This window comes from Salmo salar, chromosome 04, assembly GCF_965601325.2.
Source record: "Salmo salar chromosome 04, fSalSal1, whole genome shotgun sequence".
In the NCBI taxonomy this organism is placed as follows: Eukaryota; Metazoa; Chordata; class Actinopteri; order Salmoniformes; family Salmonidae; genus Salmo; species Salmo salar.
The window spans coordinates 16716828-16743112 of NC_138294.1; the positions used below are offsets into that span (position 1 = coordinate 16716828).

Genomic DNA, 26285 nt, shown 5'->3' on the forward strand with positions numbered 1-26285 from the left:
ACCACTGATCTTAGGGTAGACACCTCCTGTGACAGCACAAGGCTTACTGTGTGGCATGCCCACAGGTGGAGGGGCTTGTCACATGTGTGTGGTAGTCCAACAGCATGAGAGACAGGGGTTTAAGCAATAAACATTTTACTTTAATAACAATTTAAATTTGATTTATTAGGATCCCCATTAGCCGACACCAATGACGACAGCTAGTCATATTAAAAAAGGCATTACAGACAAAATACTTTACATACATTTAAAAACATGTAGTGTGTGTATGCATCTATCAGTTCCACATACATGTCAGTACATTACACACAACAAGTAGGTCACATGGAGGAGAAGCATTGTGCTTTATTTGTTTTTTGAAACAAGGAGTAACTCAAACGGGAAAATGCATCTCGGAACGACAACTTTGGGGGAAACTAGAGGAGCTGCCTCTTACCCCATGCAGTCTTCTATGCAGGGGAGCTCCCTCTTACCCCACGCAGTCTTCTATGCAGGGGAGCTCCCTCTTACCCCACGCAGTCTTCTATGCAGGGGAGCTCCCTCTTACCCCACGCAGTCTTCTATGCAGGGGAGCTCCCTCTTACCCCACGCAGTCTTCTATGCAGGGGAGCTCCCTCTTACCCCACGCAGTCTTCTATGCAGGGGAGCTCCCTCTTACCCCACGCAGTCTTCTATGCAGGGGGAGCTCCCTCTTACCCCACGCAGTCTTCTATGCAGGGGGAGCTCCCTCTTACCCCACGCAGTCTTATCCTATGCAGGGGAGCTCCCTCTTACCCCACGCAGTCTTCTCCTATGCAGGGGGAGCTCCCTCTTACCCCACACAGTCTTCTCCTATGCAGGGGGAGCTCCCTCTTACCCCACACAGTCTTCTCCTATGCAGGGGGAGCTCCCTCTTACCACACACAGTCTTCTCCTATGCAGGGGGAGCTCCCTCTTACCACACACAGTCTTCTCCTATGCAGGGGGAGCTCCCTCTTACCCCACACAGTCTTCTCCTATGCAGGGGGAGCTCCCTCTTACCCCACACAGTCTTCTCCTATGCAGGGGGAGCTCCCTCTTACCCCACACAGTCTTCTCCTATGCAGGGGGAGCTCCCTCTTACCCCACACAGTCTTCTCCTATGCAGGGGGAGCTCCCTCTTACCCCACACAGTCTTCTCCTATGCAGGGGGAGCTCCCTCTTACCACACACAGTCTTCTCCTATGCAGGGGGAGCTCCCTCTTACCACACACAGTCTTCTCCTATGCAGGGGGAGCTCCCTCTTACCCCCACACAGTCTTCTCCTATGCAGGGGGAGCTCCCTCTTACCCCACACAGTCTTCTCCTATGCAGGGGGAGCTCCCTCTTACCCCACACAGTCTTCTCCTATGCAGGGGGGCTCCCTCTTACCCCACACAGTCTTCTCCTATGCAGGGGAGCTGATGTAGCACATGGGGATGTGTGAAGCCCCAGCCTGAAGTGTCCCTAATTGCGCCGCCGAATAGCTAGCTTTTCGCATGTGGCAACTGGCAAGACGCTTCGGGAGGGAGGTCACATGTGCTAGTAAAGCAGAGGTCCTGGGTCCGAGCCTCAGTGTGAGCCCAATCAGGAGGAAGTGGTACTCGCTAAGCACCATGACATCCGTTATACTAACACCTAATCCCTGTAAAGCTGTTTGTGGCTGCTGGGACAGGAGTCTTCTAAATGTAGCTCACAGCAGTAGCACCCACTAGGGCTTTTACTAGCAGTTCCACTCTTGTGTTGGCAACCCTTGATTGCAGCCAGGTGTCAGGGCTCCACAGCTGCAGTCAATAAGATGATTAATTCACCAGAAAACCACACCCCTGGCTACGTCCCAATTCTCCCAAATAGTGGTTAAGGAGGGTGTGAGAGGCACTTCCCTATCCACACGACCCCTCAAGATGCCACAACTGAATGATGAATAAGGACAATTCTATTTGATCCGGGAATTAGTGCGCTTGACATTTACAGGTAATTTCAGATTGAGCCGACATATGCAGTGTTTACCATGAATGTGGTCTCCACGAACGCGGGAACATAGCCTGTAAAAGGTGCGTAGCCGAAAAAGGGGGATATCGGATTAAATACCGGCCTAAATGTATTAACTGAGTCACTATAAATAAGGACATCTACTAAATATTATTGCCGTTATATTTTACCCGACGTTGGGATGTTCCTTCTCCGTGTTATTTTGCTTCTTTTAATATGCTGTCATCCAGCCAATTATCGCGTTAAGACAATGAGACTCTGTGACCTTTCCCCCCCCCTCTTTTTATTCCCCCTTTTCTTTCTCACTCTTTTTCTTGCCCTCATGCCCCTGGGGAGCCTACGGTTCACCGGCGTAAAGCATCCCTCTCTTCTGGATCATCAGTCTTTACTTCTGTTCCCCCCACCTCCTTATTATCCTCCCCCTCTCCTTCTCTCCCCCTTCTTCTCTTCCTTCCTTCCTTCCCTCCCCCTCCTCTTCTCCCCTACTCTTCCTCCCCTCTCCTCCTCTCCCCTCTTCTCCCCCTCCCCCTCTCATCCACCCCCTCTTCTCCCCCTCCACTTCTCTTCCTCCCCGCTTCTCCCCCTCTTCTTCCCACATATCAGGAATTCAGCAGCCTTCCACCTCCAATCACATTTTAATGGGATGCCGATATCCTTTTCCAGAAGAGGGTATCTGGGTCAAGATGAGTCTTTCCCACACACACATACAGAGACACACGCATGCACACACACACACACACACACACACACACACACACACACACACAGCCCAGTGGAGCTGCCATCAGTCAAAGCGGCACGGTGGGTCTGGGGGCATTTACATAGATAGATGATGGAGCGATTACAGGGCACCAGGGTTATTAATCATGCTGGTGGGGAGAGTGAGAGGCCCACTGTGCTCCTCTATAGGGGGGGGATCTCTACCTAGGGTATAGTCTCTACTGTAACTCCTGAGCCTGGGTCTATGTGCCTAACCACTGTGTTTGATATAAGGCCTAGAAATGCCCTGTTTCCTTCACCATTAACAACGTTTCTATCCAGAGTTTTATGCCAGTAAAGTCATACCGTATTAAAAGAAAATCACGACAGCTATGATGGAAACAGGAAGTTTCGGTACAATTGTATAAACGCCGACAGATCATTTGTTTGTTCGACATGGTGGGATCTTTTAGTGTCGGTAAAATGAATTACGTGAGAAGTGGTGGTGGAAATGCCTTTATGCCCAAATATTGACATAAGAGCCATCGTATGGAAGTAAAGTTGGAGTCACGCGATGATATGGTGTGTGGTTTTCTCCTAGGGAAACCATGCAGTTTATTAGTCTACATATGAAATCATTTATGATGAACTTCCCAGGGGGGTGAAAGTGCACAGGGATGATCTTGATGGTCCTTTCCAATAAATATTGAGGGTCTGATTCTGGTCACATGATGATAGATGCTATGACTTATCCATAATAATGTCATCATGTAGACTAGCCTTTCAGCACAGCCTACCTGTACTGTATCTGCCAGCTGTTGGCTAGAGCGCACGTGGCAAGACCAGAGTAGGCACATCTGCTATTTAACGCAACAGTTTCTGTGACTAAACTAGAGTTGAAAATGTGACGGAAACATATTTAACTTTACATTTTTACTCGATACATGAAAACTTAAGCAAAAAAACACATTTTGTGTGCACTACATCTCATCTCACACGGATTTTTATCCGCAACATGTTCGTGTAGAAAATGCGCATATTTTCTTTTTGCGGGTTCTAGAATATTCACCTGAAAATGTGTCGCCAATCAGAGGGAAACCTAGCTATTGAAGTACTTAAATGTCAGTTTAATTTAATGTCAGTGACAATTTTTTTATGGACATTCTGAAAATTCTGAAAGTTGTCATATGTAATGTTTTCACATGGAGCGACCCCATGCTTACTGTAAGTGTACTAAAACATGCAATCTTCAGCACTTTAACATTTCATACCACCCTAGTTTCTGGTGATTTTATGAATTTTGAATCGTTAGTGGTGGCTCTAAATATGACGGGCTGGGCGGACGATGTGATGGCCTAATCTACAGAGACAGGTGAAGTACTCCGCTCCTCCTGGCCGTTTGCTTTGGTAAATGTATCTGCCATCCCGTGACCTCAATGGGACGTGACACATCAACCCCCACCACCACCACTATATCCCACCACCATGTTTCTAAGAGGGAGACCAGTGTTTTGGCTATACTGCCCCTGATCATTCTTTAAATGGTCTAGGTCTTTATCTCAACCATGTTGTGAAGCCAAAGGCACATTTTCACATGTGGATAATTTCGTTATTCAAATTCCAATGTATTGAATCCAATTTATTGTATTCTAATAACTTATTCTATCTAGTCAAAAATGGCTGCTAGGCCATGCCTTAACAGACATTGATAATGTTCTGAATATCCAAGAAGGGTTGTCTAATATAGACGGACAGATAGATGGATGGATGATAAACGAGTGGATGAATGGATGCATGGGTAGGTGGATATAGATGGATTGACGTATATCTTGGTAGATCAGTCACAGTGACAACGCTCTGTGAAGAATGATGCATATGGGCTTCTGGAAATGAAAATATGATGACTCGGAATTTACATTTGATCCAGCTGGCGAGATTATCAGTCTAGGCTGCTGTCACAAACCAGCGTACGGTCTCCCCACAAGCACAGCTGTGTCATGCCACAACAAGTCAACACATTCATATAAACATAGAGGTTTGAGGTGTGTGGGAGTTATGCGGTAGCCGATTTCATTATTTTAAATTAGTCGGATCCACATCCACAACGACTTTATCGCCACGTTTTAAAAAGATTGCTGTAAATAATTGAATACGTTTCTTGGGGAATTTTTCTAATTTGATGAGTGTAGATATGCGACTTGTCACTCTGCCAATCACTCCATTAGCTCTGAGCCTTGGTAGCGTTGCCCGATGACATCATTCTGTGTCCTTTTGACACAAGTCAATTTGATTACCCTAGGAGGCTTAAAAAGATTGGAAACAACACAATGGTCTCAAATGATATTGTTTTAGAACACACAGATGGACCATTGATCTACTTAACACCTGCCTTCCTATTACGTAAGATTAGATTTGAGTGGTTAAAAACAGAAAATCAAAACTGTGTCCAACCTCAAGCAAGGCAACACTTTGTCTTGTCTACAAGATACAATATGAATGCTATATGAGCAGTTCCTTTACTAACTGCAGGACATTCAGTAATACAGAAGAAACATAAATACATTTCTTTGCATCCTGCAAGGCTCCTTTCCTGTCTTCCATGATGTCCAGTCCCGGTCTCTATCCCAACGTCCACAGGCCACACTAACATACAAATGAGTATGAAACCATGTATCAGAGATGCATTCTAAACCGCGGACATTGGAACACAGCCTCCGTCTGCATAGCGAGCCTCAGTGCTGCCGCCCTGAAATACACCTCCAGTGAGTGACTTTGATTGGCTGATTCCTCAGTGGTCAGTCTGGGGCCTGCCACCGGGGGGAAAGGAGGGTTTAAATGATGTGGAGAAATGTCAGTGGACGTCAGGAGGCTCACCACCCCGATCAATCAATCAGGCTGGCCTGATCCCCCGGGGGGTGTGGTGTGTGTGTGTGTGTGTGTGTGTGTGTGTGTGTGTGTGTGTGTGTGTGTGTGTGTGTGTGTGTGTGTGTGTGTGTGTGTGTGTGTGTGTGTGTGGAGAGATGGTGGGGGACGTACCCTAAACATATTAACTTTCCCCATTCATCAATTACCCTGGAAACTGGAGTCTGTCAGAGGGATGAGCAGAGGGGGGGGTGGTGTGTGTGTGTGTGTGTGTGTGTGTGTGTGTGTGTGTGTGTGTGTGTGTGTGTGTGTGTGTGTGTGTGTGTGTGTGTGTGTGTGTGTGTGTGTGTGTGTGTGTGTGTGTGTGTGTGCGCGCAGGAGCAAGAGAGAGACAGCAGGGTTCAGTACGCTCACTCAGGAGGCTGCAGGATAACTAATCAATCTACCTGCCTCAGAGAGCAGGAGAGGAACAGGGAGAGCCGATGAGCAGAGAGCAAGCCAAGGAGGTGCCTGCACATTCTTCAGAAAGGGGGTGAAAATATGATTCCCTGCATCCTTCTCAAAACACATTGGAGAAGGTCTGCGCTTCCTCCCTAATTTTCTCCAATGTGTTAGAAGGAGAGGAGAGAGAATGCAAGGAATTGAGGCAAGACTTTTGAGATTCACTCAGCATCTAAAGAGTCTATTAAATCAAAACAGAACGGGAGCCTTCAGAGGTTAAAACACAACAACATTTCTTCTGACGCTGCATGAGTACACATCAGATTAATTGAATTGATAAAATCATGTTTATTGTGAGCAGCAAATAGCGAACTGAATATTAATTCAATCAATCAATCACACAGCTTGGAAAGAGAACTGAATGGTCTCCATACATCTGGAAATCGGTACTGATTGAATATAGTAGTCCCCAACACTGTAGAATCCCTTTGTCAGTTTTCGGCCAAACTCTCTCCATCTATGTCTTGTACAGTAATACAGCTACAAATAATTGAAAATGTTAATGCATTTATGTGTGTGGGCTATAAAACATTCAAGAATTTGGAGGCCTACAATCAAATGCTGAAACATTCAGGCAAATGGGTAGGACCCAAAGTAAGTAGTCTCTCCAAGTGCCTGATTTCAACCACTATGGTAAGCAGGAAATTAACTGGCCTTCGAAAGTCCTACCTGGTACATAAAGGCTTGACCTTCTAAGGTCCTTCCTGTTACACCTGCATACGGGTAGCTGAATCTTGTCTTGAGGATACTTCATAACCTCAGACAATATGAGCCCAGGTGATTTTCCTCCCCCCCAAAAAACGTTTTGAAGTTCCTTAAAAACACTTCTCACCCTGAAGACTAAACTACAAACTCCTTTCAGAGGGCAGATGTGTTTTCTCTCTCTCTCTCTCTCCCTCCTCCTCTCCTCCTACCTGCTCTTAAATGTGTACCGGCGGCTCTAGGCCTGTCATATAGCATCAGCGCTCCGCTGATTACTTCCACCTTGTCTCCCTCGTCAGGGAATGATTCTGACACGCACTCACACCCTGCTTTCTCTGCATCAATATGCGTGCGACGGAATAACTGCAGACAGTAAATAAATAATGAAAGAGGAGAGAGAGAGAGGGAGGGAGGGTGGGAGAGTGACACATCGAGCTTCCCTCTCTTTTTCTCTCTGTCTCGCTTTCCTCTCCTGTGTGGTGTGACTCACCCAGAGTGGCCAAGTGTTATGTCGTGCACTGGGGAAGGCGCGCGCACGTGTGTGTGCACTGTGCATACATGAACGATCGCCTCACAGACGGACTTGGATGTGAGGGTGTAGGTTTGATGGGTTTTGTTTGGAGAAAGAGCCCATTTAGAATACACATTAGGATTAACATAAAACGGGTAGAAAACACAGCAGCTGCATACTTTGAAATGAATAGCTAGCTAGGCCCATCCGTGTACATACAGTACATTAGAATGACCACATGACCTGATCAGGAAAAACTCTTGGCCCTAAACCACAGCCTGTAGTGATAAACAAATGTCTGGTCAGATCACGTGATGAGGAAAAACACCAGGCCCTAAACTAAAACATTATTTTAGATGAGGTGGCAGTTAAAGATGCACTATGCAGAAAGCACTACGCCAATTTCTGCTTGCTAAAATTGTAATAGTTCGCCTAATTTCAGTTTATGTGAAAAAAGTAAGTATAGTGTAGAGAATCATTGTACCATCTAACCGCTGTGAAATATATTTTCTATAACCAACAATATAGCATTTTCAGCTGTTTGTGGCTGGTGTACAAAACCGAAAGTAAAAGATGCAAAAATATAACTTAAGAACGGGAAGCATAGAAATAATGCATATAGAACAGCTCTACTGCTTCTTATACATGCTTTCAATGAGAATGAATGATCTATAAATCGCATTTCTATGTGAATTTGGTCAGGTCGCCCAAAAAGTGACATATTTCAGCTTTAAAGGATGAAAAAACCTGCACCGTCAGGATACTGACGCATCACTCCCGCCCAACTGGAAACTCCATATTTCCCATCAACAACATTCCCATTCCCTGAGCAGCGTTCCAGTATTCATTCATTCCAAGAAAGTGACTGTGCATTTTCCCTGTGCTAGTCCTGTGTGCCAGGGATAACTCCTTAACGGTGTGAGCATCCCTCCCTCCCCTGCAGTCAGAAATCCCTAAAGGGATTACCTGGAGGACCACAAGGACTCCAAATCTCAGTGAAGGGCATGGTTGGGGGTAAGCATCTAATCTCCTGGATGTATTCCCCCTAGAAGATAAAAGGGCATCACCATAGAAATAGAATCCATAGAAAGGGCTTGCAACGTCCACTCATTGTGCCATCATTTCAATGGAGAAGCCTGTTCTATATTCTGTTTCTATGGGCATCACACAGTAAGGCAACTCACTAATTAGGTGGTGTAGGTTTGTTGTTTAGGGCTGGTTTCCCAGACACAAATTAAGTTTGTAGTCTGGACTAAATTGCATACTGGAGAATGGAATGTCCTTTGTGTATGTTTTTGGGCCCTTGGTCTAGGTTTAATTTTGGTCCGGGAAAATGGACGTTAGAGTTTCCATTCTATGACCCAACTACCCTAATGAAATCCTATGAAGGGGGATGGAAATTATTTTGAACTTTGTAAAACCAGATAAAAAGTATTTAGAAATGATAATCAACCTACATATTTTTAAACACCTGCACTTTTTCTGGCCCGCAAATTGCTTTTGACAAACAAAAAGGTCCGGAATTTTTTTTTTTAATCCCCATGTGGCCCTCGAGCCAAAATGACTCCCCACCCCTGCTGTATAGAGTACTCCTGGCACAGCCTGTCCCACCAAGTCCCCCTCCCCAGCCCCATCCCCAGCTCCATTCCCATCTCCATCCAGATGAGATGAGCGCTGCACACATTTCATGGGAGAATACTCAGCTCATACATCTTCATCCCCGTTTACTTTACCATTTTTCTCCTTTACCCTCTCCCTCCCACTCTCAGTGCAGGAGGGGGAAAACGTTACCACCCGGGCCTGAGGATTTTAAATCCCAGTTTCCAGACTGATCCAGGAGAGGAGAGGGAGGAGAAGAGGGGGGATTAGAAGAAGCCAATCTCTGATATGGTTTAATCTCAGCGGCCAAGCAATCGCCGGCGCTCCCGATGCACGTTATTTATCACCTTCCCATCACCGGCGGTGGCGGGGATTTGCCACACAGACGCATCTGCCGCGGAATGCACGCAGAACGATTTCCAATGTAGCTCTCCTCTCTCAGGCCTTTTGCCGCCAGCAGCTCAAGACGCAGGTTACGGCTGCGTGGGGTTTCGTTACCGAGGAGGAAAAAGTCGGTCCCGGATGATTTCATCTTCCTCCGTCTCCTCAGCGACCCCAGTAATCCACAGCAAACCCAAATGCAACCCTCTATCCCCTCCTCCACTGTCCCCCTCACTACTCTCGCCAAACCCCCCCCAGACCTGGAAATCATTCGGGCTGCACAAGCCATCTCAGGCGCCCCCACCCCTTCTCCTATCCCCCTCCTCCTACCAGTGTGACAAACCACATGGGATTTCACTAGTTCTTTAAAACCTGCTGCCTCTGGGAATGACTCTCTTCCACCATGCGACATTTTAGTATTCCGGGGGAGACGTGACTAGGGATGCAACCAATGCCGTTTATATATCCTCTCCTCGTTGTTGTTTGAGTGATGCTTCGCAGCAGCAGCAAATGAGAGGGGAAAAAACATTGCAGGTGAATCATAATCCAATATTTAATTGTACAATGTGAGGATAAAAATGTTGCGTTATTCGTCGACATTCAAAATATTTTTTTTTAGTCCTTTTTTTATTTGAACACATAAAAGCATCACAACAACAATATACAAATTCTTGTTAATCTTTAAAACCAAAACACATTTACACATGCAACAATAGGGTTTTGAAGACAATGAGTAATTTATTGAATAATTTTTGTAGTTTTTGGAATGTGTTCACTTTTTGCTTCAGCTCAACAGACTACTGCATTTGTTATTGTGGTCTCTGCAGGAGAAAGGTATGGAAAGTCCCGTACTTCCAGAATAGCTGTAGTCAGACATACTCACAGTGAACATATATCAGTTATATTGTATATAACCGTTGTCAGATATGTAAACTGTACTGTTGACTTAATATTCAATTTTAATGTTAATTTAACCTCAGAATTACTTTACTAGTATTATTAATGACCTTTTAGACAGCTTGGGTGTAATAACGGTAACACTTTACTTAGTCCGCAAGTATATATCATAAACCTCAAGACATTGTAACGGATATTACATGCTTATAACAAGTAATAAAGCATTATACCTGCTAATAACAAGCAAAAGCATTATACCTGCTTATAAACAAGCAATGAAGCATTATACCTGCAGGATATAAGTAATTAAGCATTATATCTGCAGGATTTAAGTATAGTGTTACCCATAAGATGACCTTCTGTATTTCAAATAAAAACCAGGAGGTGGCCAAACAGTTACATGAAAAAGCTAATCATAACACCATCTTTGAAGCGTATCGAAACCACAGAGAAACGCAGTCTGGCTCGCAACCACCACTTTGTGCAGTAACTGTAACACAACGATGCTCCTTTTTGTTTTCCAAAAAAGTACAACTCGCTACACAAGACAATGTGCCCTGTTTCGTAACGTGCTGGACAAAAACTGAAAGAAACCCCAAATGAAAGCATCTAAATAATAATGCCGTTCTCTCTGGCATTGTGTGTCACTTATATGATACATCACATTTACCAAAGAGGACCTTATAGTTTCCCTCAGTCAGAGGCACACACACAAACAGGAAATGCAAGCATTAAACAAAAATGACATATTTAATAAAAAATTATTCAGCTTTGATATAATAATTTGAAAACGGAAATAACGGGAAAACACAAGCAGAATAATCAACATTAAAGATTATTGCTCCAAGGTTGTGTGTGACGATCACATGATCAATCCCAGCAGCGGCCATCTTTGTTGTTGACTTATTGGTGATGATTGTCTATTGAGTCCTTTACATAAGATTGACTGTAAACTTTACAGCCAAATGACACTGAAACACATTCATATACACCGAAAATAGACATTATGATACTGTCAAAAGGTACAATAATTACACAGGAAAGGAAATTACAGAGTTAAACCAACACCATAATGTTTATCGTTTCATCTTTTTAGAGTTTCTTCCTCTTGGTTTAAAAACTGGGAGGTTGTTTGGGTTCTCTGAACCCCCAGTGCTTCCTGCAGTGATGTCATCAGAGTTCAAACTGGACCTCTGACCGCATGTTGATGTCACTAAGGTCGGGCACTCTAAAAGAACCACCGGAATGCCTCGCCATTGTTGACTGGTGTCCTCTGTAGGAGAAACGAAAAGAGCAAAGGCAAACGGTTAGCAACAGTTACCAAGGCAAAAGCAAAAGTGCTACATTTCTCTTTTTCTTCTTTTGAGCATTTTAAAACCAAGGAAAAAATGTGAGTACAGTATACATGGCCACTAGGGCACCAGGAGACCTACTGTATGTTGTCTAAGGTGGCCCGGGTTTCACCTTAGAATCTTAATTTTCTCTCACAATGAACACTTTGTTTGTAAAAAGACCACAACAGCTGAGCAGTCAAACCACTCACTTCTTCAACCCAAACATACCTTAGATATCCCCGCGTCTAATTTCCTCTAAGAGCGTCCCAAGGTTAAAGACACCTCCAGTACCTACCACCCACCTCCCTACCAAATACCCACCTACATCCAAATAACCACTACACCATGATGAAATATTCACCACAAAATTCCCATGATGCAACAATGAGGCGCATAATTACGGGAAGCTCCAGCCGCAGTGAGGGGGAACCAGCGCGTCATTTCAATTTGGGGCCGCGCCAGCCCCACTACACTGGAGTGACAGCCACTTCCTTTTTGGAAACCAACTATCATTTATAATTCACAACATAAAAAAATAGTCCACGGAAATCCCCATAACCAATTAGCTGTTTTTTTTTGTGGTTTTTTTTCAGCTCGACAGAAACGGTGGTGTCTGATTGAAACCAAAAATCACTTTACTCTGAGCAGAGAGGAGTGGAAGAGAGAGGAGGGGAAATGTGATATTTCAATATGAGTATAATCACTGACTCTTCACAGAGGAGGTGGATGAGTGTCTTAGGGCTAGGTACTCTGAAATAACCAAGATGTGGGCTGCATTAAAAACAAGTAGCTAGCCAATTCTGGTGCTATGATACAGTATGTCATATAATCCTACGTGGGATGAGCTTAAATATTGGTACGCAAATTATGTATTCATTCAATCACCCGTTCATGTATATAACAAAAGATCCAGCAACATACAATTTATTCAACTTTCCTTCTCTATTTTAATCAGCAAAACTGCCATGTGAGATATACCAGGTACACAACATTATATTGCAAGGATACAACATTATATTGCAACATTATAGTGAAACAATACAACATTATATTGCAACATTACAACAATACATCATATTGAAACAATATAGTGAAACAATACAACATTATAGTGAAACAATACAACATATTGCAACAATATATTGCAAAATTAAACAAGGATGCAAATGTACATTTTCCCACCGCAAAACAGGTGTTTCACTAGAAAGTCACACAGATCTGACCTCAAGAGGGAATATGGGTAGAGATCCAGCACTGTGTTAGTGAACCAGGTGATGGGTTAGCGGCCAAGCATACCGCTACGCACTTGTGTAACAACAACCAACTAATTGATGTACCAGCGAGTCAGTCAGTGAACCAATGACGCAGAGGGAGGGAGGCTACAATTCTATCAATACGGCCAAACACTAACATCACTAAATACAGGCCTACTCATCCAAATATGGAATTACAATACCCCCCCCCCCATCGCCTACATAGTAGAACAGCTTGTAATATATTCTGAGAGAAGCTCACTAATACAGTACGTTGTCTTAGAGGCCACAATAACAGGAGGATTGACGTCCTGTAAACGCTAATACTAGACCAACCGAGGCAATCAAAATGGGTTACAACTGCACAATGGTTTCATCATAACCTCTCTGGTCCGTTATGTCACCCGCCCCTTTCCACTCTACCAAACCCACACAAACACAGTAATGTCTCAACTAATTAGACGGAAAGCATTCATACATTAAATCGCAAGACACTACTTTCCTACAGTATGAATTCCTATAGTACATAGAGAAAGTAAGCAGTTGTACAATTAGAAAATACATATTTCATTCCTACAAATTCCTGCAGTATTTAAGCTGGCTAATTGAAAAAAATGCCACTTTACCACTTTAGTAATGTAGGTTAATTTACAGGCCCAGTTAATGGAATTTACAGACTACCACCCCCTCAGTGTAACCGTCAGCCAACCAGGAAAGCATTTAAAGTACAACTTATGGCAACATTATTCAATTAGTAAGGTTCAACACAACCAGGTATTTATTTATTCAATTAACACACTTTTTAGATGTTTTTTTTCTCTGCTCTTTGGTTGAGTGCTCTGTTTACCATTATTTCAAGTGGGCTAAAACGCAGGATAACCCCACACTTACAGGAACCTATTCCCCCACATCTACTTCCCACTATCTCTGTACTAGCAAGCTAACACTACTGTCACCTGTTGGCTATACAAAAAAAGCTCAATGAAATACTGGACATCACAACACGGTATTGACTGAATGTCTATCCAGAAGAGAAGCTTTGAGGAATCTAGGTGGGAATGGAAGTCAGGACGTGACACAGCAGAATCCAGGAGAATGGACCAGGTCCAGAGGCAGGTAGCAGAGAGTTAGCCGACATCATGTGTCGCACTTCAATATTTGTTATAGCAACATATTGAAAAGAGAATATAGCAAGGTTGTGAAGGTTACACACACACACACACACGGTTCCACAAACGTCTCAAACTATCTATGAATGAAGGCGAGTGTCAGAATAATGTCGGCTAATACAAACTGAAAGAGTGAAAATGTGTGTGAAATTTGGAGTGAAACATGGAGAAAGGGAGACAGAGATTCTTGGCAACAGAAAGAGCTACAGAGCTGAAGCAGACAGCTAGAGTGTCGAGAGAGAGAGAGAGAGAGAGAGAGAGAGAGAGAAAAGAGTGGGAGAGGAGCCTAAAACTAATCTGCAGTACGAGACGCATTTCCATGTTCACACGTAATTAAGAAGCGGCCCAGCCATGGGAAAGAACCTCCACCAGGAGCAGATCCTTGAAATTAAACCCCAAAATAAGAATGTGAAAGAAATAGATGGGAGTGCCGCACTGTATTAGCCCAATAACCAGGATCTACATTCTAAGAGCCAGAAAAAAAACAATACGCAACATGGAACCCTGTGCTGAAGCTCACTCCAACACCACACTCCTAAAACATGATACTTTAACAGAGGGAATTTCACATGACAGAGCCCAACGAGCCATGCCAAACCATGCTGTACTGAGCTAGCCGGGGTTACACATCCACCAAAGTCGCTTGAAACCATGCTAAAAAAAGGACACTGCTAAAATAAATGATCGAGCCAACACTGTTTGCTTTGGGTCGGCACGATAGTGTGCAAAAGGTAGAAGCTTCCCTAGTCCAGAAACATGACAGTTTGTTAGGTAGAAGGCTGAGGCGGTGAGAGAAAGGAGGGTAAGGGGAGGATGTTTATGTTGATCCATATATTTGGTCATTGATCAGTCCCTGGATGGAAGTTTGATGCTCCACTCTCCACAATAATGACCCTGATGTGGGCGCTCGCCATGTCTCCGTTTTGTTAAGTCCTGCGCTATCGATCTATTTGGCGGTGGGGACTCTTGAGTGCTGCTTGCATTGTGTGTCTGAGACTGAGTATGTGTGTGTTCTCAGATTCCCTCGTTCTCCCAGGTCCCTTGCCTTGGCTCACTGCAGTGACCAGGCACAAAGGCAGCTCAATTAGCACAGCTCCACGTCTCCTCGCTCCCCCGCCTGCCTCCGCAGCATCCCATCGAAATCACTCCATCAACCCACCGCCAGAGAGAAAGGAGGCAGAGAGCGAGAGGGGGGAGAGTAGATAAATGGAGAAAGATAAGAGAAATAAGATGGGGGAGGGAGAGAAAGAGAAACGAAACAGAATGACACAGTGTGTGAGAGAGCAGAGAGAGAGAGAGGAGAGCAGAGAGAGAGAGAGGAGCGCAGAGTAGAGAGAGAGGGAAAAGGAGGGTGAGGACGTCTGATAGTGTTGCTCCCCTGTCGTAACACTGAGGTTTCACCTCATATCAAGTCAGGGTAACGCAGCTGCTCAGCCTCACGTCAACACCACTGGCACTCTGACGCCGCCAGCGGAGCATGCATAACTACCTAGCTACAGAGACACACAGGTAAGGAACACAATGCGAGCCACTACTGGGTTAGAGTTTAACCGAGTGAAGAGATTCACAACTCCCCTGAAAAATCCAATGACTCCAACCCCACCAACCAGAAAGGCCCTGACATTTAAAGCAGAGCCACAGAGTTCAGGTAAATATCTTTAAAAAGGGACATGGGGGAGACAGGAAGTCAGAGATCACACGGACTGGGATATGTTCCGGGTAGCCTCAGAATAACACTGAGTTCATGAGGAAGTGTCTGGGGGATGTTGTTCCCATTGTGACTATTAAAACCTACCCTAACCAGAAACTGTGGATAGATTCGCGCAAAGCTGAAAGCGTGAACCACTGCATTTACCATGGCAAGGTGACTGGGAAGATGGTTGAGTACAAACAGTCCAGTTATGCCCTCCATAAGGCAATCAAACAAGCAAAACGTCAGAAAAAGTGAAGTCAAAGTGAGACAAAGAGAAGTCGCAATTCAATGGCACAGAAACAAGACGTATGTGGCAGGGACTCCAGACAATCACGGATTATAAAGGGAAAACCAGCCACGTCGCAGACACTGACGTCTTGCTCCGAGACAAGCTAAACACAGTCACCCGCTTCAAGGAAAACACAGTGCCGCTTGCGTGGGTCACCACCACTCCCGAGGATTGTCAGCTCTCCAACTCAATGGCTGATGTGAGTAAGACATTTAAGCGTGTTAACCCTCGCAAGGCTGCCGTCCCAAACGGCATCCCTAGCCGCGTCCTCAGAGCATGCGCAGACCGGCTGGCGTGTTTACGGACATATTCAATCTCTCCCTATCCCAGTCGGTTGTCCCCACTTGCTTCAAGATGTCCACCATTGTTCCTGTACCCAAGAAAGCAAAGGTAACTGAACTAAATGTCTATCGCCCGGTAGCACTCACTTCTGTCATCATGAAGTGCTTTGAGAGACTAGTTAAGGATCATATCACCTCGACCTTACCTGACACCCTAGACCCACTGCAATTTGCATACCGCACCAATAGATCCATAGATGACGCAATCACCATCGCACTGCACACTGCCCTATCCATCTGGACAAGAGGAATACCTATGGAAGAATGCTGTTCATTGACTACAGCTCAGCATTCAACACCATAGTACCCTCCAAGCTCATTATTAAGTTTTGGGTCCTGGGTCTGAACCCCGCCCTGTGCAAATGGGTCCTGGACTTCCTGACAGGCAGTCCCCAGTTGGTGAAGGTAAACAACAATTCCACTGATCCTCAACACAGGGGACCCCCACAAGGGTGCACGCTCAGCCCCCTCCTGTACGCCTTGTTTACACATGACTGCGTGGCCATGCATGTCTCCAACTCAATCATCAAGTTTGCAGAGGATACAACATTGGTAGGCCTGACTACTAACAACAACGAGACAGCCTACAGGGAGGAGGTGAGGGCCTCCCCCTCAACAAAACGAAGGAGCTGATCATGGACTTCACGAGGCTGAAGAAATTTGGCTTGGCCCCTAAGACCCTCAAACTTTTACAGATGCACCACTGAGAGCACTCTGTCGGGCTGTATCACCATGTGTTAGAGCAACTGCACCGTCCGCAACCACAGGGCTCTACAGAGGGCAGTGTGGTCAGCCCAACGCATCACCGGGGGCACACTGCCGGCCCTCCAGGACATCTACAGCACCCGGTGTGTCACAGGAAGGCCAAGAAGATCATCAAGGGACTCCGCCACCCGAGTCACGACCTGTTTACCCCGCTACCATCCAGAAGGCAAGGTCAATACAGGTGCATTAAAGCTGGGACAAAGTGACCGGAAAAACAGAGACTGCTGCCCTATGTACATAGACATGGAACACTGGTCATTTTAATAATGTTTACGTACTGTTTTACTCATTTCATATGTATATACTGTATTCTAGTGAAGGCTCATCCTATTCAACTATTGCTGTACATATACCATTCAATCCTATGTATTCTACAGATTTACTACGTATTCTATCCATAATGTCTATACATGCCATGACATACATGTAAGGGATAAAAGCTGAAGTGGAAATATTGGATGACGCAGGGCCTCGTCCCTTTACAGAGTTCATTTTTCCAAGGTAATGTACAGAACAGAGGAGTTTATCCCATTTATACCACAGTTGCCCAAGAAAACAATATGAAAGCACACATTTACCGGTAGAAATACAAATGTATACTTTCTCATCTTTTGGTTGCTAGAAACGCGACGCAGTCGTTCGTTCGTCATTTACATGAGCGACCAAGTCGTTCTTTCTTTATGTTCCGTTGTCATGCTCAGTGGCAACATTCTTATCCCTTGCTTGCTGCTAACTAGCTACACAGTCACGACTTCTGCAGCCAGAATAACAGCAAAGTAGCTGTTTTCTATTGACATTCATTTGGATACATCCATAACAATAAGCTGATAATGCCAGATTTTTCCTGGCTGAGCTAGAAAAGTTTGCCTTCGTCAGGACACTCGTCAACACTGATGTTAATTATGAGGAGACCGTATTGGATATCAAAGACTACGCTAAAAGCTAGCTAAATAGTTTGTTGGTGGCAAACTTGCCAATATGACAATCGAATTCAAAAATATCAGTTGCTGAAAACAGCTGGTGAAACTAGAAACATGTGGGAGGATTTGACAGCTTTAATGGCGGAGAGGACCGGAGAAATTAATTCATGTTCATCAGATGCTCCAAAAAAATGTGTCTCTAAAAACAAATCAATGCTAGCTAGCAAATTTTTTTCCTCGTTGGACCTGCATTTACAATGTAGTTTTATGTAGTTGTTGGTTTATCGTTCTGTGACTTTGTAGCAAGTATGGTCTGAATGTGTAAGTGCATATTGCATCATGATTTAAAGGTGTCCGTTATCTGGTTTTAATGTCCATACTAGAATACCCTTCTAGCCAATCAGAAACAAGTATTCAACAATGCTGTGGTAAAAATATATGTATACTCCAGACTCTTCCTAATATTTCTTTATTTCTAATTTCCATTATTTTACTTTATAGATATGTGTATTGTTAGATATTATTGCACTGTTGGAGCTAGGAACACAAGCACTTCGCTAGACCTGCAATAAAATGTGCTAAATATATGTATGCGACCAATAAAATCAGATTTGCACTAGTCTGGCCTTCCTCTCCTGGAAGGACACAGTGAGGTCCTGACGACAGCTGAAGCTGTTTGGCCATGGCAGTGTAGTTAATGGTGGGGGTCTGGCGTGTCCTGATTGAGGAGGAAGAGTGAGGGCGAGAGGAGGATGGTTGAAAAGGGGATGAGGGGGGATGAGGGGGAGGAAGAGAGTTGAGAAGGAGAGGAAGAGGGGGAGGGGAGGAGGGGGGTGAGAAAGGTGGGATGAGGAGGAGAGGGCTGCTGACTCATAATCAACCCCCCTGATCTGATAGTCTGTCAGGGCTGTTGTGATAACACACACCAGATAGCACCCAAACACATCCCTCCTCCCTTTCTCATTTCTCTTTCTCACATTCTAATGTGCCCCCCCCCCCCCCCCCCCCCCCCGGGCAGGCAGGCAGGCTGGCGTCACACAGAGCAGAGCGTAGCATTGGTAGGGCCCAGAGATAAACCACTCAAGGCGATGAGGACGATAATGGGCCACGCCGCAGCACCTCAAATTCAATCAACGCCCGCACGTCAATGCGAATGAGCGTAAAAGTGAAATATGCTCGCCGGCATGCGGTAAAAGACGCCACCCAGGGCCGGGCTTGAAACAACAACATCTAGGAGAGCCGAACAGAGGGGGAAAGAGAAAAGGGGGAAAAAAAGGAGAGAGAAAATGAAAATACTGTCTGTTCCGTCTCTCCCGCCCTCCAGCTCTCTCTACACGGCTCAGCAGCGGCGGCTGCTTCCAGGAGGAAGAATCCCACTGGCATTCAGAACAGCCCTACTTTAACCACAGACGGTGAATAAATTACCCTTTTGAACTTGGGGTGATTGCAAATGTGCCCTGGTTCCCTTGAGACATGTCTGGTACTAACCTTCTCTTACAATCTCCCCTTCTCTTCCCCAAACACACACACACACACACACACACACACTTTTCCCCACCGCTACAGTCATGAAACTTAATTCAGCCGTAATTACGCCAGACAATTTCTGAGCAGTACTAACTCCCTGCTCGGCCATACACTCTCTCTTTATGCTTCTGACTGAACAGAATATTCAAGGAACTTTACTACTTTCTCTCCCTCCCTCTCGCTCAAAGAAAAAGAAACTGCGCTAGGGATGGAAAAAAAAAGAGGCTGGGAAAAATGTGTGAAGTGTCTGAAAAACCAGAGCAGAGGGAGAGAGACAGACAGACACAGAGAGAGAGAGAGAGAGAGAGAGAGACACAGAGACACAGCGAGACAGAGAGACACAGAGAGACACAGAGACACAGCGAGACAGAGAGACACAGAGAGACAGAGACCCAGCGAGACAGACACAGAGAGAGAGAGACAGACACACAGAGGAGAGAGAGAGAGAGAGAGAGAGAGACAGACAGAAGCTTCTCAGGAGATACACATAGTTCATTGTCACTGGGCAGACCTCCTTCCCCTCCACACTCTCACCAGGGGAGGCTGAACTGAAGTGAATAGCAGTCTGGGGAGAGTGGTGTTCTGCTAGGCTGCCTGATGTGCTCTGCTCCAGAACGCCTCATTATAAACACACAGCCCCATCCATACGTTACCCTGACACAGCCATTATTTATTAACGGCTAGACTGACTGGGAACCAGGCCACCTTCCAACAACTGCTGCAATCCTTTGGAGGAGTCAATCCTGACAGCCCTGGTGTTCTGCTAATAAAATACAACACACACAAAGCTATGGATACACACGTGGGGACACACACACACGCACCCGCTCGTTGACACTAGGCTAGCAGTCTCTCCCAACGCGCTGCCTCTCAAATGTAATTAAAAACACTTTTCACACACACCGTAACAACTGCAACCCAAACTGAAACTCAAGTACAAGCTAAGGTCAAACAATTTGTTTTGCTTTTTTTCCTCTCCAAAGTTCCTGCTGCCACAAAACACGGCAACGCCACATCAAGGCAAAGCAGGCTGCTACTGTCTAGATAGGCCCCTTCATCATGTCGTAACATCTTGAAATTAAACGGTTAAAACGGGAGAAAAAAAATTACCTTGATGAATTTCTTCACACTCTTAAGTGGAGGCAGACAAAGATAAAGGATATGAAGAACAAAAAAAAGGAATGAAACTCAAGCTGTCAGAACCAACCAAAGTGTAGCCTAGGTAGGAGAGCCAGTCACGGATTCTGGGCCACTCTCCACGGCTGTGTCCCAAATGGCAACCTATTCTCTATATAGTACATCGCTTTTGAACAGGGCCAATTGGCCTCTAGTCAAAAGTAGCGCACCAAGTAGGGAATAAGGTGCATTTGGGACACAGCCCAGTTTTCCCTGCCTGGAAAAAGAAAGTTTCAGCAGCGGTGCAGTCAGCCTTAACTGATGGGTTATATATTGCCTGTCACGTCATTCTGAGGGAATATTGGGGCGTTGCAGAGGCTCACACCTGGACGGTACGGCAATCCATCACCACCTGCACTCTGAGGGGTGTGGGTGTGTGAGTGAGACGTGTGTGTGTTTACGTTCGTGCTTGAGATCTCATCGACGCTTCTAGCCAATATTCCAGCCACCCAAAGCCTGCTTATAACCCTCCTCCATCCATCCATCCATCCATCCAAGGCCGCCATCACGGACAGACCACTCACCTATTCACCCACACGCCATTGCTCCCCTCCCAACACACACACACACACACACACACACACACACACACCCAACCTCGGCCGCCTTCCCTGCATCAAACATCAGCCATAACGCAAACACCCCCCTTCTACATCTATCTTTAGCCAGAGAGAATATTACCTATGCAACGATAACCATCAAAAAGTGTTGGGTTGGTCTGTTGGTACTGCTGGAGATAAGGTAAAGGGGGAGGGGGGGGGGGGGGGGGGCTGGGAGCTGAGACGTAGCAAAGGGAATAAACCATTTGCGCTGAGATGAAATCCTCCTCTTCCTCTCCAGTATCAGATGCATCGCTCTTCCTCGTGGATTAGCAGTATGGTTTGTGGCCGAGCCCGTTTTCTCCACTGCACTAGATACACACGTTCACAGTGCAACAGATGAACTAGTGTTAGCCAGAACGGCTGTGCAGCAGCAATAGTCACAGTGCAGCAGCAATATTCTGGCATGTTAATCAAAGACAGTTAGGCTTTTACTTATAAATCTATGAATCATACCAAAATAATGCTCTAACATGTAATTTAACCACAATGACTTATCCTATATTATAAACTGGGTGGTTGGAGCCCTGAATGCTGATTGGCTGACAGTCATGGTATATCACGGGTATGACAAAACATTTATTTTTCCTGCTCTTATTACATTGGTGACCAGTTTATAATAGCAATAAGTCACCTTGGGGGTTTGTGCTATATGGACAACATACCAAGGCTAAGGGCTGTATCCAGGCACTCAGCGTTGCGTCGTGCTTAAGAACAGTCCTTAGCTGTGGTAAATTGGCCATATACCACACCCCCTCGGGCCTTATTGCTTAAATAACATTCTTAAATTCTAAGAGGTGCATGTTTCTGCTAACCCATCTGCTAGTCAGGGCATAAGGGCAGTAAAATCCTTGTCGAGTGCAGCTCAGCTATGGGAATGAAAAAGTCAGGCCAATCCTATAGATAAACTCTTCTCTGTTCAGTATCCATGAGTCCTAGGCCTATCAGTACAGATAGCCATCAGGACATCAACCCCCATATTTCTTCAACAGATGTCCTCAACACCCATGATGACTAAGTGTAGCAACACAACTGTAAAGATCAGTCAGATAGACATATCACCCAAGTAACAAAAGCCTTTTAAGATCTTTATTTCAAATCAAATAAAAAGACTCATAAAATGGTAAATAAATATTAACAGGTCATGAATATTTAAACAATTAAGAGCTCTTGAAATTGAAGCAGTCGAGATTTAAAGCCTCCAGGCAGGTCTTAAAATGGCTGCAGACCGTACAGGTGGTGAACACACACACTGTTATGTAACGTTGTACTTCTATAATGATCCTGTAAGTGCTATAGTCAAACCCCTATAGGACACCTTTAACAAGCCTTTTGAGAGAAGTGTCTCATAAATGTCCTTGAAATGACTTTAGCCTCTTATTAAAACAGGTGATAAAGATTATTACAATAAAACAAACTGCAAAGCGAGACACATGAAATAGCATATTAATAAATGACAGGTATGCAAGTGTCAAACTATTCCATTGGCCCTTGAATAGGCCTTTCCCAAAGCAGCATGTACAGGAAGCAAAACGTCGAAATCAAGCGTGTTATTTTCACCTGAGCCAGATCTTTCTTCCACACCATCTGTCTTCCAATGAGAACGCACGACAGACACCACCTCAAAAAGACATCAACCAACCAATCCCCATCTCAATCTGCAACACTGCACTAATACGAGCAGACAGAGAACCCGAGTTACCCAAGTCACTCCTCTAACAGTATAACAGTGGGTTAAAGGTGCCCCGGCGCGCACCGGGCGAGCGCGCACGTCCCACGCTCCAACTGATCATGCATCCTCGGAGCAAATCAAGCTAAGTGTATTGCGGATGTTTCGTGAGTAATGAGGAATTTGGGTGATTTTTGCTGACCGCTCGATACGGAGCGGAGGGGTGTATGTTGGCGTGCTTAAGAGAGCTGGGGGGGGGGGGGGGGGGGAGAGAGTGGTCACAGGAGAGGGATTGAGAGCGAGAGAACAGATAAAAAGAGATTGTGAGAAGGAAGAGAGTATGAGAAACAGAAGGGGAGAGAGAGCGAGCGAGAGAAGGAGGGCAATTAGCATAGATGTAATACTGGCGCGGTCCTCCGACTTGATATTTGACCTTCTGCGAGAGCCTTGCCAAATATCGCCCTGAGAGACCCAGACAACCATATGGCAAAGTGCCGCCGGAGGCCCTGCTCAGTTTGACTCTCCTGGGCCACCGTATGCTAATGTGGGGGAACGTAATTACACTACAGTATTCCTATAGGAGCTCTACTTTACGGCGTCACCATAGCAGCAGATTTACATTGAGATAGCCATTGGGACTAATGTCGTCTTGGGGGACGAGTGGAGTGGAAATGTACAGTTTTATCCAGTTTAGCATTGGGCTGGCGATGGAATGGAGGTGGAACCATCGCGTTAGAATGACAATAACAGACATTCCCATGAGTGTACCAGTCAAATTGCCAAGGTATAAAAGGTTGTTTTTACCATTCTAGGGATTCTATTTCTATCAAGTGACCCAGTAAGAGTAAAACCTGGTCTAAACATGGAAAGGTAGTCCTATTCTTTATGCTATATATATATATTTCACAGTATAGCTCTACTGTCAATGCTATAGTCAGTCACACTTCACTGCCATAATGTGTTTTAACGTCCGTAATATCAAAATGGGTATTATTTCAAATGAAAATAGCCTAGTGTAAAATAAAAATCAAACACTCACAGTCCAACATTGATTACCAATGTACTGGCCTGTATCAACCTAGAAACACCACTCGTCATCAAAATCCAATACAATGAAGGGACAGAAACCTTTGAAAGCAGGATTTGTACATATTTTATTCCTTCTTAGTCTGAAGAATGTATTATTTTGAGCACTGTAAAGAAACTAATTCAATATAAGAAGTACTCGCTATTCAGCCTCCCTGCCAAAGAACGAACGAATCACACGGAATCAAACTGCTCCCACTGTTTAAAAAGGCACTCACCGTCTGTGATACATTAGAAAGATATTTAGGTTCAAATTAAAAAAAGTCCTTGTTGCTCTCGAACGCTGCTCAGACAACCACCCCCATTTATCACGGATGGTAAAACCCAACACATACAGTCAGAGGGGGCTGACCCTACTACAGAGGGGGTGGGGGGGTTAGGCCCCTGGGTCAGTCAGACCTTTACGTCTGCAGCCCTACAGAAGATAAGATCACATTGGCTGTGTTCAGTATGGAGAAAACATTTGGAAACAGGGAAGTGCTAGTCTGGAATTCTCCAATAAGAAACTCAATATGTTTGTTTCACAGACCAAAACATTTCTAATACTTTGTACCCTACTACTGACCACGACCCCGTCATAGAGCCACAGCAGCACAGGACTCCATTTACATTAGCCTCACCTAATTCCCCTTGTGAAACTAGCAGTCCGGCCCAGCCTTTCTGAAGAGAGCTATCCAACACTCCACTGGGAGAAAACCCTATCTGGGGTACTTTGGGTTGACAGAGGTTTCCAGAAAACAAAACGAAGACAGAGCGAGAGGGTGAGGTCATTGGCGTTCTAAAATGAAAAAAACAGACAGATGAGAGACACAGAGAGACACAGAGAGACAGAAAGCAAACAGGGAGAGGTTAGATGGGAAGTAAACCGAAAACTAAACTCTGGGACACACGTCAAGTGTGCAGGCGCAGGGCACCTGAGGGATCTGGAGTATAGGAAACTTCCAGCCCTTTGAACGAGCGATGTCAGTGAGCGCCTGTTGGCGTGGCGGCCAGAAGAAGCCATATGTAGCTGGTGGAAAGAGGGCCTAAGGGAGGCAACATATTGCCAGCTCCTCTGAAATGTTAAATCAAAATGCAAAGTAGGAGAGCTGCGTGTGTGCGTGTTGAGTGAGAGCAGCTCTGAGCAGATTCTCCACAGCATCCAGAAGAGGAGGACTGGCTCCAACATACAGGTCTGTACTGGGGGGGGGGGCTAAATTAGGAAGCAGGGATATTTATGGAAAAATCTACATATTATAAAGCGTAAAAGGTACAGTTTTAGTTGTGAAAACCCTGATGAAGGCTATGGGCAGACAGTTTCATCAATAAAGGACTGCTGAATAGCCGCTTCCCGGTAGTTGAGATGTGAATTATACTGCAGAAACCGGGTACTGTAACACCACACATTAGAGAGGAGGAATATTCTGGGAAAATTAACCAATTAAAATAAGCCCAAAATGTGATATCCATTACCTCTCAATTATGTGTTCAACTATTACCACTAGTTAGCAGACACTATGACCATACAAAAGCTACAACAGCATTTGACCTAACAAGCATTAACACATTCCCGGGCGCCAAAGACATGGATGTCGATTATGGCAGCCCCCTGCACCTCTCTGATTCAGATGGTTTGGGTTAAATGCGGAAGACACATTTCAGTTGAATACATTCAGTTGGACATCTGACTAGGTGTCCCCCTTTCCCTTTCACATGTTTGTGTAACCCAACACGTGGCTAACACACGCTAAGCCACTATTAGTATAGCCCATGGCTAATTAAACGCAGAATCATTCAGTATGCTTAATTATTTAATAGTATTAATATATAGATACATTATCAAATTCAAGACTGAAACCAGAAGACATTTAGACCGTAGACTACAGTATAGACCAGGGTTACTCAACTCTCACCCTACGAGATCCTGAACCTGCAGGTTCTCCGTCCTACCTGATAATTCAATTGTACCCACCTGGCGTCCCAGGTCTAAATCAGCCCCTGATTAGAGGGGAACAATGAAAAAAATGCAGTGGAACTGGCTTCAAGGTCCAGAGTTGAGTTTGAGGGGTGTAGAGACTAAAAATACTTAAAACATTGAACTATACACATTCACAGTGTTGCCAGCCAACAAGACACGGTGATACACTAACGTCATGATATAGGAGAAGCGGTTCAAAACGGACACATTTCGATTGACACCAAGACAGGCAAACTACTAAAACAGACACAGTCGCAGCGTAGCCAGAAAACAGCCAGCCAACGGTGCAACGTGATACGCTGAAGGCAAAGCGTTTAAAACAGAATCTGAGCAGACGAACCCCCCTGCTCGGTCATCCAGCTCCAC

General features: G+C 45.0%; 1 protein-coding gene across 3 annotated transcripts in view; it reads right to left on the reverse strand.

Annotated features, from left to right (window-relative positions):
- Window positions 1-9783: 9783 nt before the first annotated feature.
- LOC106610328 (CXXC finger 4) overlaps window positions 9784-26285 on the reverse strand; it is a 28392-nt gene continuing 11890 nt past the window's right edge. For all 3 annotated transcript variants that reach the window (XM_014209621.3, XM_014209620.3, XM_014209623.3), the window contains one exon: window positions 9784-11414. In XM_014209621.3, the coding sequence (XP_014065096.1) occupies window positions 11370-11414 (45 nt within the window). In that variant the 3' untranslated portion in view covers window positions 9784-11369. The remainder of the gene's footprint in view (window positions 11415-26285) is intronic.